This window comes from Astatotilapia calliptera, chromosome 9 (genome assembly GCF_900246225.1).
Source record: "Astatotilapia calliptera chromosome 9, fAstCal1.2, whole genome shotgun sequence".
In the NCBI taxonomy this organism is placed as follows: Eukaryota; Metazoa; Chordata; class Actinopteri; order Cichliformes; family Cichlidae; genus Astatotilapia; species Astatotilapia calliptera.
In genome coordinates, this window is record NC_039310.1 from 21,084,980 (window position 1) to 21,106,515 (window position 21,536).

Genomic DNA, 21,536 nt, shown 5'->3' on the forward strand with positions numbered 1-21,536 from the left:
CTTCTAAGTGGCTAATTTAATAGCTGCTGATTAATTGATTAGATTTGATATTGTGGCCCAATCACCATAATGACATGATTACTGTAAATTCTGATTATTGTGACGATGTGCACAGAGAGTAAAACATGCTGTCAGTATATCGTGTCAGCTCTCTCTCTCTCTGTGTGTTTGTGTCCAGCTGCCTCAGGCTCAGCAGGGTCAGACAGGCCCCGCATCATCTCAGCCCAACCTGCTCCACATGCCCCACAGACAGAGTCCTCTCCACCAGGCCTCTTCTTCCTCCTCCACCTCCTCCTCTTCCTCGGCTCTCAGCGTGGGGCAGCTGGTCAGCAGTAAGTGTCCAACACAGCTCAGCTCACAGCATTTTATAATGTGATTTATAACGAGAGGAATTACACAACTAGCAGAACGTAGCCATGGAAATATTTTTCTGTCATTCAATACAGCCGAGGTGGAAGGTTGTCGATCGCTGAAAGAGCAATGTGTTGTCATTATCCCCGGTGTTTCATGCCACATAACACTGCGGATTTCTCCAATTGTCAGAGATGTTTTTATTTCAAGTTGAGGCATGCTCTTATTTTCTTAAAGAATAAAAGTAACAACATTCCGTGTGTTAGTTCACATCTCAGCACTTTGTGACAAAGGTCTCTACAAAGGTCTATATCAAATGCTTTGTGTGGTTGCATTACATTATTGCATCGTTCTATACCTACAATCTTTATTTATTATATGTTTATTTAACTTTTTTGCTCAATATAAGTCCATTTATAAGGAAATAAAAGTAGAAATAATATATTTAGATGTCGACAGAATTTAGTGAAACTGAGAGAAGATAAGCACGTCACAATGATAAAATGAAATAAAGAAAAACAGAAAATGAAGTCAGCATCTAAGCGAAGGCAAGAACTAAAAAACAACCTTAAATATGCATAAATATGATTAAAAACAGGGAATAGTGCCATTATTGAACTATATATAAAAAAGTTAACCATAAGAGTTTGACTATGCTCTGAACTTGCAGTTTAAGAAATACCAACCGTAACGTACTGTAATACACAAAATCTCTGTCTGCAAACTAAGCAACCTGATGTGGTAAACAGGTACATCTGAAGGTTCTCATCTATACTATACATCAATACTATGGCAGTACATTGCCTAGCAACACAGCCTATGAACTACCTAACAACAGGCTAACATGACTCATTTTTAGCATTTATGCACATATAATACCTATAAACATTGTAGAGTTTTCATTTTGTTACAGTAAAATCAAAAACAACTACCTAACAATAGGCTAAAAACACAGGGCAAACAAAACCATAAAGTGGGCGTGTACCAGTCGCAATAACACACAACTACTGAAAACTGATCTAAAGCAGCATTTTTAAACAATCAAAACCAAACCAAAACAAGGAAATCCAATACAGAAACCAAAATTGAGGACCAAATTTAAAGCTGCAGATTAAAACATTTGGTGTTCTAGTTGGAATTTAAAGCAGCTGGATTTATATATGAATAACCAATAATAAAAAGATTTAACGATCAGGAGTTAACATAAACTGACACAAACTCAAACTTGTAAACTGTTGCAATCTAATATGAACAGAATAAATATATATAATAGAAAACTATTTAACAAATAGTCCCTTTCAAATAAATAGAATCACTGAAAGAGATGTTAATTTAAATTTTTTGCCCAATACTGCAACATCAATGACAGAAATCTCAGAAACAAATATATTAAAACCAGAGAAAATAAAAACAAAATCTGCGTTGCTGCATTAACTACATGTTTCTCCTTTTTTTCTAATTCTAATAAACAAACCTTTAGCATCGCTACTTCACATCTTCATTACTCTCAGTGTAGACAGCTTTTGACTGATCCCTGCCTGCTAGGATTGTTTTATTTTTTCCTTTACTGTCATTTCTTTGGTTTATTAGACAATCTAAACTGGCGTCTGTTATGTAAAATGAGCATAAGTTTCATTCTGCCAGCGCGTGGGCTTTGGCAGGGCCTTATAAATCACTGGTCCACAGCCTGTCAGCGTGCAGCTATTGCCTTTAAAAACTCTGTTTTATTCAGATAAATTTCATTTGTCAGAGTCGATTCTCTTAAGCTCCATGTAAACTCATTTCAAAGGCAGCTACAATGCCACTGAATCTAATTTAAAAAAAAAGTCGCCATTGATCAACTTGTTGTGGACTTTGTGTTTAGTTTATGTTTACTTGCAGCTCAGAAAATATCTTATGAGGACAAAAATCATAGCGGGCCACTTGTATGGTAAATGAAATTAATGTTTTATGCTGAGTGCGAGCCATATCACTTCCTCTCAATATCACTTACAGCATTCATAGGCAAAGCAAAATCCCGTGACAGAATCAGAGCGACAGAAGCATTCGCTGGCCAAAAACAAAGTGCCAGAAACAGATTGAAAACCTCAGGATTTCTGTTAATAGAAGGACTAACGCCAGCAATATTTTTTATTGAGTTTGTTTTAATTTTTTTTATTTGGAGTGGAGAAGGACAGCTAAGCTATTGAAGCAGAAAAAAGTGCTCTCCTTAATATAATCTGGAAGAGTGTTAGGATTCATTTAAGCTAATGCAGGTGTGGATGCATATATTGCGATCAGACAGCTATTTGGAGGAGTAATGATCATTGATCACCTTCCTAATTTGAAGTAGACATTATTGGGTTTTGTGAACAAGAAACAGTTAATCAGAGTACTATTAAGCAGATACTGTAGATTCATCATCGTAAGCAACAACAATAACATTGTTTTTACATCATATCCATACAGCTGCTTCCAGAACAAAGATGCTTAAATAGCTTAAACCTTTTTGCGATTGCAGAGGCCCGTGGGATCAAATCACGTGTTCGGATAAATAGGATGTCTGATCATCAGGTTTGCCTGGTGTTTGCACTTTTCTGAGTCATGTTTTCCAAATTTCTACACTACAAACTTCATCATCAGTTATTAGCACTTCAAGTAAAAATAAAAGCATAAAAGAAGTATTTTTCTGCTAAACTGAAAGACAAACATTGGCACATAATAGCACAAGTCTAGCCTGTAATTTATGGAGGCAGCATTTTCTTCCTAATTTTCCTTTCAAGCAGATACATTGATTGCTTCACTTGTTTTTGTCCTGTCGTAATTATTAAGAGTAAAAAGTGTATTACTGTTGTAAAGAAAAGTCAGCCTCCTTTTCTTTGTTTCAGTGCTTTTAAAACTGAGCCTTTTGTCCACTAATCTGTCTGTTTTTGTGAGGCCTCTCATTATTGCGAGGTAAATGAGAAGGTCTTTAATCTTAAATCGTGTTTGGGTAAAGAAAAATATGGATCCGGCTGCCGCTAGTCTTTCAAACCGCTACGCAAATAGGCTCCAGTGGGAATGATGGGAGGATGCTCATCACTGTGAAGATGATAGGAAGCTGCGAGTCCTCTGTGTGTTCACACGTATGGAGCACGGCGCATACGCTACACGTCACTTATGAGGCACAGCGAGATGGCAGGCCCATAGATTTTTGCTTAAATACGCTTGGAGGATTCCTTTAATAATTCATTGATAATGACCAGGATGAATAATTCAGAGGCACAAACTTTGCTTTAGTAAGCAGGATGCCAGGGCACCTGACATTGATGTACAACGTGAAATCACTTTTTATTAGCGGAGAAATTCTTCAGTGAAGTTTTCAAATGTGGAGCTTCGCAAACAGCCTCTCTTTGTGTAAAAGCAGGGTATCGTTTGTGAGCGAGGCTCGCCGCTGCTTTGTAGGCTTGAACTGTGTTGACTTGGGGGGTCAGATGGGTGAAATAATTTCTTTATACATTCTTTAATGTTTTTCTGAGAAAGCCAGCTTCAAAATATATGTGTATTCATACAGAGAGCTATAGTAGCACAGCACCTATCTGTCTTTCCTTTGAATTAACAAGCCATGTGTCGTCTGTTTTTTGTCCATATGCTTTTATATGTGAGATTAAAGATTTACACTTGCCAAAGCCGAAGCCACAACACGCCTGTATTCAAACCTCAGATGAGTTTATTCTTCAAAACATTTCTCAGATATGTGTAGAGAGAAATAATAAGTTCTGACCCAGAGCAGGACTATTTTTTTTAAAGTTGTTTAGAGGCATCATGATCGCATATGGTTGGATGTTTGCCTCATTCACTCTGAAAAATAAGGTGAGCAGAGGGCTAATAAAATGAGATGTGTGTGCTGTATTGTAGACCCGCAAACCGCCCCCAGCGAGGTGGACGGGGTCAACCTGGAGGAGATTCGTGAATTTGCCAAAGCATTCAAGATCCGCCGGCTGTCCCTGGGCCTGACACAGACTCAGGTGGGCCAGGCGCTCAGCGCAGCCGAGGGGCCGGCTTACAGCCAGTCTGCCATCTGCAGGTAAGGACAAACGCAGGGGGAAAAAATAAAAACAACTCGACTACTATTGTCTACCTGTATTTCTAATCAGTGAAAGCAGCGCAGCTGCAATGAGCTGTCGGGTGCTCTCATCCGTGTTTTAACAGGCATCGTTAACATATTAAAATATATAATTGGCTGACAAACGAAGCTCTCATGTCTCTACTTAAACTCCTTCCCCTGACATGACAGCTGGCCGTCACTTATGCAAAATACATACACAAGTATTACACGGAGCACTTAAAGCATTTAATAATTACTAAGGCCCGGTGCTGTTCACTCTGGCTGAACATGAGGGAGCTTGACGGCGATGATGTATTAATAAGACTGCCGTGTCTTACTGCTTCCACGAGGACAGTTTAGTCATAAATGGGACATTATACATTCATGAGACTATCAGACAATCAGTGTTTCATTCCTCCTGTTGTTCCACTTGACTAACGTTTTGCATGCAGATACCAAATGAGCCACGTTTCCATTTCGAGACAGAATAATTGGGCCACATGGTGTCCAAATATTGCTTTCAAAAGAGAACTAAACGGTGTAAAATAGAAAACAAAAGTATTTTAAGTGTCCAGATTAGATATGGAAGTTAACGCTAACTGGGTTTTGTTTTCCTCAAATCTAATCTTCTCTTGTTTTGCATCCATCTCTTTCAATAAAAGTCCCTAATCTTGTTTCTGTATTAAATTTAATGTCCCTTCAAAGTGCATGTGCATTTGCTGATGACCTGTACTGTTTATGTGACACGGCACTGCCACGCACCTTTAAAAATTTCATCACATCAACATCAAACAGCCGATAAAATGTGAAACACTACAGGAGCGGGGGGTTCTTATGAGGCCCGCACTAATGTTTAAAGTCGTCAAATCACACATGAAATATTTACAGCCAGACATAATTCAAATATTTATAACACACATTAAAAGCCATTAGCTTCAAAAATAAACACTCTGTGGGCTGTTATTCATGCCGTTAAGACAATTTTTTTGTTGTTTGTATGACACTGGACATGATGTCCTGATGTTTTAAGTAGTGGGGCTAACTTCACATGCTTTAGTTTAGTTAACATCAACATAGACATGAAGTTTGAGGAGGAAACGGGACGTCACAGTAGCTCTGGGGCTGCGGCTCCCGACGTAGACAGTGAACAGACACTGACAGATGCTTCCATCTTGTCTGCTTTCATTGCTCACAATGTTTCCAGGCACTTTATTAGTTTATCTAAACAGGCACAGGCTTTACATGAGGGTAACATCAAGCCAGGGATGTGCCTGAGTGGCCCCTTTTGGGAAAATACGCTAAATGAAAACTTAAAGTAAATAAAATCGCTATCTTTTGTTTTTATTACAGGGTTTAAGATGGATATTTTGAATTGTTTCAAACTGCTGAGCTCAGGTTTAAAATATTTGATGGTTTAAACATATTTTTTATCCAGATATGAACAAACAGTTAATAAAAATAACAAGCTTAGGAAAGAAGAACACCAGTCATATATATAGTTTTATATGGCTCATATGAGAGCTATAAACTAAATTCAGATTTCCGTAATGGTTCAACAAACGTAGCCAAACATTTTAACATCAACATAATGCAGCCTTAACAACGACACAATCGAAATCAATCTAAACAAGCCGAGCAACATGAGCAGTGTTAGTCTTTGAATAATTATGATGGTAACTGTCAAGATACATCATTTTGCAACAATTTTGCATTTAGAGTTTAAAAGGAAACAAGAACACAAAGTCTGGACTTGTAATAAACCTGACGTAAAATGAGAGTAGAGTGAGGCGAGCCTGATTGTATGTATGTCCCACTCAGATAGCTCTCTGTGGGTATTGAATGTAAACCCTGCAGCAAACTGTAACTCAGTCCAAACATGCAGCATGTCTAAGCAGAGCTCCTTAGGTACTTTTAAGAAGAGCCAGAGAGGCTCGCTCCCTCGTGCTGATGCACTAGAGGAGGGGAGTGCATACCCCAGCTGAGCAGCTCTCAACTCATTTTAGTATCCGCGGTTCCTGTTGATCCATGAAATGTCCTGTCTCTGGTGACTCTTCATATTTACTAATGTATTCCCCTCAGTATGGAGCCCTCCTCTTTTTCCTGTGTTTAGGAGGAGGACGGGGTTATAAATAATACCGCCTGTCGACAAAGAGGAATGCACCAACGAGGTGTAGAAACAGAGAAAGTTCATGCATGCATGGGCATCTGGGCCTCTGTTTCCCTCGCTTTTAAAAACCGTCTCTTTTTGCATTGTTTGCTCCACAGAGAGCAGTGCTTCAGTGTAGCTTTCTTTCTAGAGTTATTTCACTGAAAAACATTTGAAACCAACACTTTCTGTCCCCATTTATCCAATAATGTTTGGAAGTGATGCTTTTAAGAGTTGATGTTGTTAGTACCAAATCATCTGTAGACCTTATTTATTGGGTATGTAGTTAAATTTAAGGTTAACTAAAACCATAACCACAGCATCTCTGGTTTGAGACTAAATTTTGGTATGTTTCATCTTGCTACCTAAATTTTTGCTGCTTTCTGTAATCTGCTATCAAATAAAAGCAAAAATCCTGAGATAATCCAGAGAATGCTCAAATCACCAGTGCAAAGATTAATGGAAAGAGGTAAAAGTGATAAAGATTTTTATTTTCCTGGAACAGAGAAATAAAAATATTGTAATTAAACATCCTGATTTTCTCCTTGAATAAAAACTGCTGATACTGGACTACTTTAAATGGACATGCATTTGGAAACATGGTGAAAGTGTCGTGTCCGTGACTTTCTTTCTTGTCAAAATGAGAAATAGCCACAAAACCGCACTACAACTTTTTTGGTACAGTTAACCTTTGTAGGTTTTTAGACTAAAAAACATTTGAAAATAACACTTGTGTCTATCATGTTCCCATAATGTTTGGGAATAAGGCCTTTAAGAGTAACTGTTATTAGAACTGAATCATGTGTCGTTATGTCTCATCTCACTATCTAAATTTCTGCCACTTTCCATAACCTGCTATTAAAAAAATTATGACATACTTTGAAGAAATAAATGGAAATTACCATGCTAATATCACTAGTGCAAGGAACTGCTCATAGCGGTGTACTGTAATTGGACACTTGTTGGAAACTTATTAAAACTGCAGCGTCTGCCGTTTCTTCTCATGTTTTTTTGTCAACGTGACAAATAGCCACAAAACATTGTCACTTCAGCTTTGTTGATCAAGTTTTTATGTCCAAATAATATCTTCGGCAAATATTAGCCGCCCGGTTTGTGGTTTCTTTTATTAGAAATATGTACATTTTCGTACGATCACCTTTGTAATGATTACAGAACACAAACTGTCGTAAGGCTCGCAAAGTCCACAGTCATGGATATTTCTTTCAAAAACTTGTTAAAGTACTAGTGTCTTTAACAAAAAGGCAAATGTGCTGTTAGTTTATTAACAGATTTTCCAAACTCTGTCATGTCTTTCTTATCAAATACTTACCTCAAACTGCACTGTTGTTATTCAGTTCCATACAAGGAAAAAAGCAGTGAACACACTGATATTTGGGCTGTTGCCATTCAAACTCCTGAACAAAATGACATGATGTTGAATCCTAAATAGTTGTTCTTCCATTCTTAGTAAACATCATCTAATTCAGACTTCATATCATGTCCAAACTGCACCCGACAGTCGCTGAGCTGCCAGCTAGCATTGCTTTTTAAAACTCTGCCTTCCTCTCGTCTTACTTCCTGTGACTTGAGAAATGCAGAGAAATGGCTGAATTATGAGTAAAGTTGCAGGACTTGTAAATGTATTCTTATTAAATATAAAATGAGAGGTTGTTAGAAGATGAAAGAAAGGTTAAAAATGTATTAAATGTACATTTTGATGAATAATTCAAGCTCTTTTTGTAAATAAATGATGGTGCCATATTTAACTGCATGCATAAGTGGATTTTTGGGGGGAAGATGGGGTGGGGGTTTATTTCACCTGAGCAGAAGATTTTTGTGATTTTGGTTCATGAGAAATATTTAAAAGAGCAAATATTTCGATTGCTAGCCATTGGCAATATCTCCTTGTTCCACTATTGCCAGTTTGGGACAGAGAACCAGAGCCTCGTCCAGAAAATTAACACATCACTGGCAAAGCATCGCCTCGAGCTGCTGCAGCTCAGGTGTGTCCAGGTGCAGGATGCAGAGTTTGTTCACCTGGATGTTAGTCTCAGTCCCTGTGGCATTCTGGTTGAGGAGACTTAAAGGCAGGCAGCTTATCCCTTGTTCTGGCAGGGCACCTAAGTAAGATTGTTTTTTCTCAATTCTCCCCAGACACACCATCCTGAGAAGCCACTTTTTCCTACCACAGGAAGCCCAAGAGAACACTATAGGTAACAGTCTTACAGGCAAACTGAACCCTGGCCTTTTATATCCTGCCAGGTTTGAGAAGTTGGACATCACCCCTAAAAGCGCCCAGAAGATTAAGCCCGTTCTGGAGCGCTGGATGGCCGAGGCTGAAGCCCGCCACCGATCCGGCATGCAGAACCTGACTGAGTTTATCGGCAGCGAACCTTCGAAAAAACGCAAGCGGAGGACCTCTTTCACCCCACAGGCGCTCGAGATCCTCAACAGCCACTTTGAGAAGAACACGCACCCCTCCGGACAGGAAATGACGGAAATAGCGGAGAAACTGAACTATGACAGGGAGGTGGTGCGTGTCTGGTTCTGCAACAAGAGGCAAGCCTTGAAAAACACAATAAAGCGTTTGAAACAGCCCGACCTCGGCGCTGCCGCACCAATGGACCCTCTCACTGATTCTCTAGAGGAGCTCCCGAAATGAACGAGCTCTCTGACCAAACAGTGGAGTGGAAAAGTGGCAGCCATTAAAAACAACAAAAGGTGGATGAACTCCTCTCGAAATGAGAACTGACAAAATGTTGCCCAAGTCACCCGGATGGACAGTCATGAGTTTGCAAACGAAAAACTATGTGTTGTCAGTGTGATTACCACAATTATGTAAATTACCTTGGCGAAACCAAAAACATGAAAAAAGAGATTAATATCTGAGAATTATGTAAAAAACATACGGTGTGCTGTTTCAAAGAGTTTTTAGATTCTGGCCTTACAGACCAGACTGTCGCCCAAATTTTGGTTCCCACCAGGAGGGATTTAGTAGAGAGATCATACCAAATCGAAACACTATTTACCAAAGTCTGTTGCATCTGAATAATTTTGTAATGTAAATGTGCTCTAAATTTTTACATTTGTACTGGCAGAATCTAAGCTATATCTGTGAGGTTGAGTATACATTTTATCTTTGTCTCGCTTACTTTTTTCTTCATTGTTTGTATGTAAATACTTAAAAAAGGGAAAAAAGAAAAATGCTGTCTTCAAATTGAAATCACGCTGATTAAAAAAAAAAATCTCTTTTTGGACATAAAAAAAATTTAACCGTTGCTGTTAAACAATTGCATAATAATGTTGTTTGCCTCCGACTTGTGTTTCATCTGCAAATATTTTCAGTCACGGTGTAACTTTGTACAACTTTTACAGGTATTTATTAATAAGTTAATGAGATGGATTCGAAGGATGGACTTAAGAAACTATGGATTGTCACATGATAACTATGACGATGATGAGGAGGAGGGGTTTCGGTGTCTGTCAAGTCTACTGCAGCTTTGTTTCGAGCTACTGTGTCATTCTATTGCCAAAGCCTGATAGCCAAAGAACACACACAACTTCAGCTCAAGGACTGGGGGAAAATGTTACCTTTTTATTTATCTGTTCCCACGACTTTCTCTCCCCTTTTTCTAAAGTGTTTTATTCTGTGGGTCAAGTTGAACGAAACAACAAAAAAAGAGTCAAAACTGTCATGTCAAACAGCTCCAAAAAGTGTCTGCCGTGATGAAAATGTATTTTCTTTTTGAGCCGATTTGCTACTGCATGCTTCAAATCGCACCACATGATAAGATAGTGTATATGAATTTCACCAGGAAGGCCAAAATTAACATTAAAAATCGGAATTTTCATAATTATTTTACATGAAATGAGCCAAACGTGTGGTTGAAGCATTTTTTGTTGCCACTGACTAAACATCAGTGTGTTCTTTTGCAAAGATAAATTGCTCTTTTTCCACTGTATTTTGCATTCCTTTCAACTAAGTCAATGTCATGCTCATAAAATCAAAAAATACACCATCCTTTATCTTACACCTTTTAATTTAAGAGGTTAACTTGAAGAGTTCAATTTCAGTCCACTGATTTTTTGAGTAATTCACACTCCATTCCTGCGCGCTCTTACTTTGTCAGAAACGTCAATAATCCAGGGGGGAAAAAAGAAAAGAGAAAGAAAACCCTCTTAAACCGTCACTGCAAATATTTGGCTCCTGCAAAAACCCTCATATGAAAAAAAAAATAGGTGAATGCTGAGAATAAGTGTCACATGTCAGAGTGAGTGAACTTAATTTGAAGTGAGGTGAAATTTGATGCAATTTATTCAGAATCATGTGTCTGCTCGATATATGTCCTTTCATGTCACATTGGTTATCTCAGTTTTTCACTCCTTTTTGTGAACTGCCAGGTTCTTCTGCGCTGCCTGGAAAACACACACCCACTGTAAATGGTAGAAAAACACTTGGAAAAGCTTTACATGTCTGTGTTTTTAAAGAAATCACTGAGGTTGTCTTGAAAAGGCAGAAAAGGCAATTGCAGACTGTGGAGAATTTCACTAAATTTTCATCTGCACATCCACAGCAGCTCCTGCTGTACTTCTTTTCACAGATATTTGTTTTGTTTTTCTTTTCGATGCATTCACACTTACAGATTTTGTGCATTTTTATTTTGCTTCTAGAAGAAGAAAAAACACTTAACTTCAGGCAAACCTTTGGCCGAGAAATAAACCTCTGCACAGATGTTAGAAAGCAGCAGTGGATCCGTTGTGACGCTTAACAATAAAAGCTGTAACCAAAACAAAAAAAATAAAGGACGACACAGAAAGGAGTCATGCCTTTGCTCAACTTTTCAATGCTGGACCAAAGCTCTATAGTTATGCACATTGTACAGAGAAATAGATTCATGATGTTGACAATCTTTAAAATCTGAGAAGAAAAGGATTGAAGAGTAGAATTGTACATTAGTTCATCCAAGGTTTACCTCAGTACTGTTCTTGTGAGAATCATAAAAATGCCATACAAGCATCCGCAGGTCAGTAGAAAAGATGAAAAAGATGACAACTCTGCACTGTGTGTGTCCATGTTCACCTTCAATGGGAAGGAGACGCTTGTGGGTTTTCTTTTTATTACGTGACACATGATTGTTTTATTTTTGTGAAGTGGTCTCCTGAGCCACATGTGACTCATCTTTTATATTGTTGTAGTATTATTTCTTTTTTTTTGTGCCATACGTTCACCTCTCAGTTTCCACAGCTCTGTAGACCTACATAGAGGGAAAAGGAGATTACAGTAATGTTGCTCTTAGCTCAATTAGGATTATTTGTTTACCACCCTTAAATACGTTTGTGAAATTTTACTAACACAGACAAACTGGCTTGAAATTTTGTTCATAGTCAAAGAACTAGAAACCAAAGCTGAAGAGCCTGCAGAGGTTGATTTATTTTATTTTCGTTTTTATATATAGACTGAAAACTGTAATCTATAGAGCAATATCTGTTTGGTCAGTTAAGCAGCACTTTGTGTATTTCTAAAAAACAAAAATAAAAAAAAAAGCTTCAAGTCTGTCACATTGATTTGTACCATAATTAGTAATAAACAATTGTTTGACATGACTTTTGTGTTTGTGTGTTATGATAGAATCTGTCATTTAAGGCCAGAACATAGTAACGTGTGGGAACCTGTGATTGTTTTAGCTAATATAGTTATGCTTTTTCTATGAAACGACGTCCAAAATAGCCACTAGAAATATGATTGGCAGGAACTGACATTGCTAATGTGCTCAATTAATTCATAAAAATTTATTTTGCGCCACACTCTAACTTCTCTACATCACATTTTGACCAAGGTCGTTAGTAAGAGAAAACTCATCTGTTGAGATGATGATGCTGTTTGCACACAAAGCAGAGATGCTAACAGATCTCAGAACAGTGAAAGCAGCTAGTGGCAGCTTGCCAAGCAGCTAGTGGCAGCTTGGCTAGCATGCTGGTCTCTCATCAGTTTCCAATCAAATACAAGAGGTTTATCCACAATGCATATGTGCAAACAAGCCTCTCAGCTTGAATAGCTCAAGCCTTTTTTAACAGGACTCAGACACTAACATAAGATTTCTGTTGTTGGATGTCAAGCAGAGTCAATCCTGCTTCCAGAGACCACAGGCAACAGCAGCCACAAGGTGACAGGAAAAACACCCAATAAGCACTATAACAGAACAATGTTTGAGAACAAAGGAGAGAGAACATGTTCACAGTGGTAAAATTGTCTACTTTTAGATTTCACTAGGCAAGTGCCTTGCTTGCCTCAATGGAAATTGCACTGATGTTTTTAAAATGTGCCTTTCTGACTAGAGAAATGTTTTCAATTTCACAAAACAGCTATCCGACGCACAATTATGTGCAAACCCTGCCTGTAATAAATCTGTAGTAGGACAGGAGGCTGAGCATGAGCCTGAAAATTATGCTCAGTGTTTTTTTTTTATGGGAATTTTCTTTTGTATACATACTGTAATTTCCTGTCACCACCTGTTTTGTTCTTGGTCTCCCCCTGTGCCATACTATTAAAAAACACTCTGGAAGTCCCCCTTATGGCAGATAAATTTTCTTATGATGTAGAAAAAAAACGTTCACCTAACTAGCTTAGTAATGCTGATTATGCCAGCTCTAAATATTGCTTTATATTTAAATTGGCTGGGGATTAAAATAGAAATAGGACAGCAATATTGAAGTTTAATGCATTATTTAGTTCAGTCTAGGCAAGTAAGTGTTTTATTACACATTAATACAAAACATACCACTTTCTTTAAAAGCACTTTAAAAACCAACAACGAGACTGTTCAAAGAGCTATGCAGTGAAACCAAACATTAAGGACAAACACAGGCCAAGATAAAATATATGGGGCTGCAAAGAAGCTAAATAAAAGAGTACATAAAAACTGAATTAAATTCACAGTCAGCACTGGGTCAAAAGTCAGGAAGTAATTTATAACTTTATTTAATACACTATTATATCTACATGGCAGAAACTCAATTCATTTAGGCTTGTAAAAACGGTAAATAAGATCTGCTGAAGTTCACACTGTGTATCAGAAATGTTCAGGGGATGAAAGGTGATTTAAGCGAGTTGGTTGTTGGTGCTGGCCGTTCTGACTATTCCCACACAACCATCTCAGGGTTTAAAGAGGATGGTATAAGAGAAAATATCCAGTGAGCGTAGGTTCTCTGGACAAAAACCTTTCACTGACATCACAGGTCAATTTCAATTTCACAACCTTAAAACAGCTGCTAAATTATCTGCGGGGGGGCGGGGCTGGAGCCTATCATATCGCTACCATAGGGCGAGAGGCAGGGTACACCCTGAACAGGTCACCAGTCTGTCGCAGGGCTAACACAGAGAGGCAGACAACCATTTGCACTCACATTCACACCTACGGGCAATTTAGAATCACCAGCTAACCTAACCCCACTTACTGCATGTCTTTTGGACTGTACCAGGAGAAAACCCACGCAAACACATGCAAAGTCCACATAAAACAGCTCAGGCCTGATGGTGGAATTAAATTCAGGAGCTTCTTGCTGTAAGGCAACAGTATTAACCACCGTGGCACTGTGCTGCTCTGCTGCTAAATTAAAAATTCTAGCTAACCTCCAGCTAACGGCAACTAGCATAGGCGAGTAGCAGTTATAAGCCACATTAGCTTATGTCTCTAGTGCAATTTATGCAGTTTAGATTGATTTTGATAGATTGCCTATTTATTTCCCTGTTGGTTAACCTGTTTGTTATTGTACATCTTTTAATTGAAATTAGGTCATTATGGAGGAAAAAATGTAACAAGCTAGCAGAGGGTAGTAACATCAGCAACCATTTTGGCTTTGTAGCTACAGTTTGCTCTATTTATACACAAAATATTTAAACGATACTAATCATTGACAGTAAATACTCTGAATAAATGTAATCAAGTTGAAACAAATTTTTTTGTTACACTATATTTTCTCCCAAATACCGTTGAGCTATTTTGTGTTTCAGGGCACAAGGTGCTGTCGAGTTCAAAGTTTTGAGCAACATACAAATATTTTTTTTTAAAAACATCTCTGATTCTCCTTTCATCTTTTCAAAGTCGGAGTTATTGAGAGTGCCAAATAAAATCACTTGTCCTGACTCTCTCTCTTTGGGAGGTCATGGTCAAGTGCATCTTGAATCACCCCGAACAAACTTCCACATCAGAGGTGATGTAGAGTTATTTGACCCGTTTGACCTATTGTTAATGGAAGGGTGGGTGAATGCATGTAACTGGCCATTTAAAGTGTTTTGATGAGAGAAGACGCTGTAAAAAAAAAAAGAGGCGCGTATTTTAATACTTACCTCTTTATTTGCATTTGCTTGGGGTCACCAGAGAAGAATACGTGTCAGGTTTGCTTCTCATCAAAGCTTCATGTGTTCGCCTCACCAAATAACAACAAGACAAGTGTAAAGAAGGAGAAATATATAAATAAACAGGGAGAAAGCCTTTTGAAACTAAACTCAAAAGTTTGATACAGCTTCCCTGTCCATGATGCCTTTGAAAAATGGGCAGGCTGCTGAAAAGAAAGTAGTAAATAAATAAATAATAATAATAAAAAGCACAGACAACATAAATTATTAACATTAGACTGAAAACTGATGTTCAAGATGCTTTTTCGTCTTCCTTTCAGCCCTCTCTCTCACTCCCTCTCCGCCCTTCATTTCAAAACGCTGGATGTATTTTTGAGTAGCGATGGCTGAGGTGTACGCAGCTCGAGCGAGTTATTTGATATTCTTTTGTTTTCCATCCGCGCCATTTTCATTGTCTTTGCCATTAACAATGTAATTGTGCAGATGCAGCTCCTGACCCATATCTGTTTTCTCGAGCTGTTTGTATTCTGCTGCTGATAAAAGTTTACTTTCCATCCTCTCTCTGCAGCAGTACCGCACGGCTTTTGATTGAAGTCTAACGGCTCAGTTAAAAGGAGCTCTCATCATATATTATGGAGTAAATGTCGAGCTTTTTATCAGTCATGAATCGGTCGTGAATAGGGTATGAATGTGTCACGCTGACAGGTTTTGTTCGTATTTGTGCGCAATTTTTAAGTTTTAACCACTTAAATCTTGTTGAATCAAGAACGCTGAATCCTATTGCTAAAGCCTGTCTGTTGTTGATGCTCTTCATCCTTTTTGTAAAGGGACTCAAACTATGTTGAGACATCACAAACATTTGAAAGCGTTTTTTTTATTTATTAGCTGATCAAAGGAATGTATACAAAGGAATCTCCTCACACTCACAAAACTTTTCAAAAAATGATACGAATGCACTTAGAGCACCTTTATTAATGCTCTTTCAGTTTCAGCTTAGGATACTGTATGTCAGAATAAGACAAAACAGACGATAAAAAGAAAAAGAAAAGAGCAAAATCAAAGGTTAAAATGTACAAAGCTGATCATCTTCACAAGACAACCTCTTCTTCTACGCTTGCCAGCCAATTTTACCTGTTCAACTGCTCATTTATGTAAAAATTTAATCAGCCAGTCACATGGCATCAGTTAAATGCATTTAGGCATGTGGACATGATCAAGATGACTTGCTAAATTTCAAACTGAGCATCAGAAAGGGAAGGAAAGGTCATTTAAGTGCTTTTGAACGTGATGTGCTCCAGTGAAAAATATCCAGTGAGTTGCATCTCTCTGGATGAACATGCCTGTTGATGTCAGAGGAGAAGAGGTCAAACTGTTTCAAGCTGATAGGTTGGTAGGTCAAATTACCACTCTTTGTAACCAGAGTAACAAATAGCTATTTGAGTTTGTTACAAAAGTAACAAGTGGCATCTGGTGTGGTGTTCTGCTGCTGCTGCAGAACACCACACCAGATGACACTCCAGTTAACTAAGAACAGGGAACTGAGGTTACAATTCATTATGGGTCACCAAACTGGAGAGTAACACATTGGAAAATCTTTCCTGGCGTAATGAGTCTTGATTTCTGCTGTCACATTCAGATGGTAGGGAATTTAGTGTAAGCACGAAAGCATGGATGCATCCTGCTTTATATCATCGGTGTAGGGGATATTTTCTTGGCACATTTTGGGCCCCTTAGCACCAACTAAGCATTTTTAAAACTCTACGGCACATTGGATATGAAGCCAACCTATCTGCAGCAACTGTGTGATGCTCTAATGTCAATATGGACCAAAATCTCTGACAAATGTTGTCCAGCACCTTGTTGAATCTAAACAAGGTTTAGAAATTAAGACAGATCTAAAAAAAAAAAACAAAAGTGCCTGACCAGGTACTAGAATGGTGAAAAATAAGGTAGGTTTGTTGCCCCTGGTAACTGAGTATGCAATAAAGCTGAAACAGTTAGTCAAAAAACTAATAAATAAGTTATTGTAAAATGATTTTTGTAGATTTTTAAAAAAACAAAAACTCCCATAATCTAACCTTTTTTTCCAGCTTCCTTTCTAACTTTAGATTTTAGAAAAAGACCAAAGACCTAACTGATTACATGGATTAGTAATGTCTTCATTAAAAGTATATTAAAATAATACTTAAAAATTAAATTTGAACATGCTTACTTTAGTGTGGGTCAAGATTCTGACATCTTTTATATTTTAAACTTCCCAAACCTAACAAATATAATTCTGTACCGTATTTATGTTTTTCATCAACAAACACTTCTGAGCGTTTAGGATTTTATAGTAGATTGAGTTATAAGCGAACTCCTCTGAGTGTCTAATGAAGGATATTACGCATAATAAGTGAAAATGCTTTTACAGTGTTTCACAAACTCTCTCTCACATGCCCAAATTCATAAGCCAAAAAAAGTTCACACTCTCCAATTTTTAGCATTTGTTAACAATAAAAAAATCAAATAAGTTGTGTTTTTTGGTGAAATATCATTTTGTTTTCTCTTCGTGTTTTACCCCCCCGGTCATCCACGCCCCACCAGTGGGGCCCCTGCACCCCACAGTTTGAGAACCACTGGCTTGGAGAAATACACAGTAAAACAAAAGGAAGACTCAACACGTATTTTGAAGAAAACTCTTGGAAAACCTACATTTGATTCTTTTCTTCTTTCTTTGCTAAGATCTAAGTGCAGAATACAGTAGTCAGAGGCCTTTGTGGTGTGTGATGTTTCTAGTAAAGACAGTCGCCCAGTAAAGACGAGTTTTGATCTCGGAATCTTTGTGAATGATTGTTTTTTATATATAAATATATATATATATATTTATTTCTGAACCTGCAGAAGCTAGCAGGAGCAGCTGAGGTCTCCTTAAGAAGAATTTAAAGTAAAACTGTAAGTCCTGTTTTTGTATCTCAGTTTTTTGGGGAGTTTCTTTTTTTTGTCTTCTGAGCAGATTCAAAGTGAAGACTCTTGACTGTCTGACTGGTTGAAATAAAACATTCCTGTTCAACCTGCAGCCACCTGAAATTGTCCTGAATGGGGAGAGGGAGCAGAAATATAATGACACGTCGGCGCTCCAAATGGATTATGTTTCAATATCAGTCAGGACACAGAAACAGAAAGGTGGAGGGAGAGAGTGCATGTGTTGGATGCAGATGGTTTTAAATTGCTGCCTTTGTTTTCCATCAGGCATGATGCATTCACTTTCCTTATCTTTCAGACAATGCGCGGTGGGCTGATGTTCTGGGTAAATGAACTGTCTGTATATCCCTCACCCTCCGCTCCTCCGCCTTCTTGTTTTCACTTCCTCCTCGGGGTTGAGATGTTGGTACACTGACTGTGAAGCCCGAGCTGCTCAGGCGTCTCCCACTTTGCTACTCTGCACACCCAGATGCCTCTGGGGGTGCAATTACCAATCCTCACATGCAATCGAGGTTGGCCATGCATATGATCCCTTTTGCTTTCACTCTTGTTTCTGTTTTGGGTTTTTTTCCCCCTGCCCTTTTTTTCAGCATTATTAGCAATGACACAATGCAAGGTATTTGCAGGTAGAGGAGTTAATAGCCTGGTCTTTACAGAGACACCTGTCTGACTTGAGCAGCTGATTGCATCGGCCCATTTAACTTTCTAGCAGCCCGGGTTTTGAATGCATGTCTATAGGCTGTGATGTCTCTGTTTTAGAGCGGGAGCGTGTTTGCAAAGTACCACGAGCAAACCTGGGGAGAAGCTGCAGCTGCGCGCCTGCTCACTCTGCTTCCCACCTGCTTCACACAAACACGATCTATAAAGAAAATGGTCAATAACGCTTCAATGAATAGTTCACATCCAGCTCTTTAATACAAGCTTTTAGCCGTAAAAATACAAATACTGAATGCATCACTTTGAACAGAGTAAGCAGCCAGACACTTGGATATTTGGCAAAAATAAAATAAAATAAAACCTTTATGTGTAATATAGCTAAAGGCCCCATCACGAACTCGTTTTTGCTCCTGATTAAATACATAATGTTACTTTGACCTTGCGTTATATTTTATTATACCTTTACAAACATTTGTGAAAGAATAGGTTAGTGTAAAGAGCTCACAATTCAAGTGTGGAGCTGTAACAGGATGCTGCTCTTGGAACAAGTCAGTTTGTGAAATTTCTTCCCTTCAGCTGTAAGTGGTGTTATTGCAAAGTGGAAGTGTTTAGGAACCACAGCAAATGGACACGAAACTGCAGATCACATAAAGTTACACAGCGGGATATGAGAGTGCTGAGGTGCATAGTGCATAAGTTTTTGTGCATTAACATCAGCACAAAAACTGTGTGCAGCGAGCTTCATGGCGTGGTCAGGCAGCTCCTGTAGGTGTAACAAGTAGGTGATGCAGTACTTTTGAAAACAGAGTAATACATTTAACAGTGTGCAACAAAAAGAAAGTGGACTTACACCAATCAGGCATAAGATTATGAAGCGAGTAGGATATATTAGGGAGCAAGTGATCGATGAAAAGTGGTCCAAGAAGGAAAAGTGATTAACCAGAGACAAAGGTCATGGGCAGTCGAAGCTTAGTGGTGCAAGTGGTGAGCGAAGGATGGCCCGTCCGGTCCGATCCAACAAATTGTTCTGATAGAAACAATAGAAAGGTGTCAGAATAGACAGTGCATCAAAGTTTTTTGTGTATGAGGATGCACAGCTGGAGACCAGTCAGAGCGCCCATGCTGACCGCTGGGCAGCGCCAAAAATACCAACAATGGTCATGTGAGCATTAGAATTGGAACAGGGAGTAATCCGGTCGTTAAGTCTGACGTCACTAGCCATGTCTGGACCTAAACTCCGCTGCAGGTCCATATATCAAACGATCACTATGGTATTACTGCGTGTTGAAAAACTGTCTAAAGTCTTTCATCTTTAATAAAATGATCAGCGTTCTGCTCTACCAGGTGTAACAATTGAGTTTAACATCCAGGCATCCATGAAAACGGAATTTATGACATTTAACGGAGTTAGAAGTTAGCAGGAAGTTAGCTCGCTAGCTTCTATCTAAATACAATATAGCATGTCCTGACTGCGGGGTTTTGGAAACAAATTAAAACGTACAGCTCTGTTATCACTTCCAACATAAATGAAGACAGAAAACTAAACAGCAGTGACGTTTGTAGGGTTACTGAAGTTGGGCTAGCTGGTATATAATGATGTGCTACGTGACCGCTAGCGACACAGCTATGTTAGCATAATATAAACAAGCTAACTTTTTTTCCACTCGATAAGCGTTAACGTGAGTGTTCTCGGTGGTCAGGAACAAATGTAATCGCATGGCAGGATGCTGTAAAAGGACCAAACTTCAGCCAGGAGAACAACTGAGATAATCCATCCACCAGTGGCGGCTGGCCCATAGGGGGCGCTCGGGCTCCGCCCCCCCAAATGTGGAGGAGTAAAAATATATATTTTTAAAAAATTCATCAATGATAGTTTTACTATGTGTGTGCCCATATACAGCCAGGCGTATTTTAACATTTTCACCAGCTGACTCATTAAAGTTCAACCAACAAACGGTGTTTTTCTTCTTCTGGGGCGCTCGTCAAAGCGCCCTTGATATGCAGCGAAATAGCCTATCATTAAATGGTTGCCAGGGGAAAATAATAAATATTTGACCTATCAGCGTCGCTGAATTAAATGGTTTGGGGGCGCTTAAAATTGCGCCCCTGCAGAAAACGCGCGAAGATTTGCTGTTCTAGAATTTTACCTCAGTCAGTAGCCTAAGTGAGCTATAAGGTCAGAGAGAGACGATGGCAGCGGTATTGTTAACGGTTGAGGCACAGCCTCCCCCAAATTCGGTTAGATCGCTTCTAACCTACCCTTTTGCCAGAAGGACAATGGCAGAAAAACTGCAAGTTAAAGAGTTGGGACCTGACAAGCCCGAAATTCAACTAACCCAGGCAACGAAGGAGAAGTCAAAAGCATACAACAGGACTTTTTGTCGGAGTTGGTTCCAGCGCAAGTCGTGGCTGACAGGCTGTGGAACAGCTAATGCACTTTTTTGTTTCCCGTGCATACTGTTCAAAAGTGACAAGTGTGATTTGACGTGGACACAATCTGGACAAACCGACTTAAAGCACCTCTCCGAACGAATCAAGAAACATGAAAGCTCACGAGTTCATATGGACAACAGTGTAAAGCTAGCTGTGCTAGGGAAAACTAGCATAGCGGCGCAGCTAGATGATGGACATCGGATTGCTTTAAGAAGGCACAACGAAGAGGTAGATAAAAACCGTCATATTTTATCTAAAATCATCGATTGTATTAAGTTTTGTGGTGCTTTTGAGCTAGCAATGCGGGGACGCATTTAGCCCACCCCCCCAATCAGTTTACAGTTGTTGTTTTCAATAGTTATTTTTCATTCATTCAAAAAAAAAAAAAAAAAAATCTGTTCATGTTCATTTTTACAAATCTATACAAATGGCCAGAATATGGTTGTTCATTTTAAATTTAAATTAAAATTGTGTTGTTTGATGTACTCATTAAATGGGTCATTTTAGTCGATATCATAAAAATTGCCCCCCCTGAGATTTTTTTCAGGAGCCGCCACTGCCAT

The 21,536-nt window shown here is 38.7% G+C and overlaps 1 protein-coding gene across 6 annotated transcripts in view; it reads left to right on the forward strand.

The window, feature by feature from the left end:
* pou6f2 (POU class 6 homeobox 2) overlaps positions 1-9,726 on the forward strand; it is an 86,266-nt gene extending 76,540 nt beyond the window's left edge. For 5 of the 6 annotated variants that reach the window (XM_026179874.1, XM_026179873.1, XM_026179877.1 and 2 more), the window contains 3 exons: positions 179-332; positions 4,228-4,396; positions 8,718-9,726. In XM_026179874.1, coding sequence (XP_026035659.1) covers positions 179-332; positions 4,228-4,396; positions 8,718-9,225 — 831 coding nt within the window. In that variant the 3' untranslated portion in view covers positions 9,226-9,726. The remainder of the gene's footprint in view (positions 1-178; positions 333-4,227; positions 4,397-8,717) is intronic. The other variant, XM_026179879.1, reaches the window with a different exon arrangement.
* Positions 9,727-21,536: the final 11,810 nt, after the last annotated feature.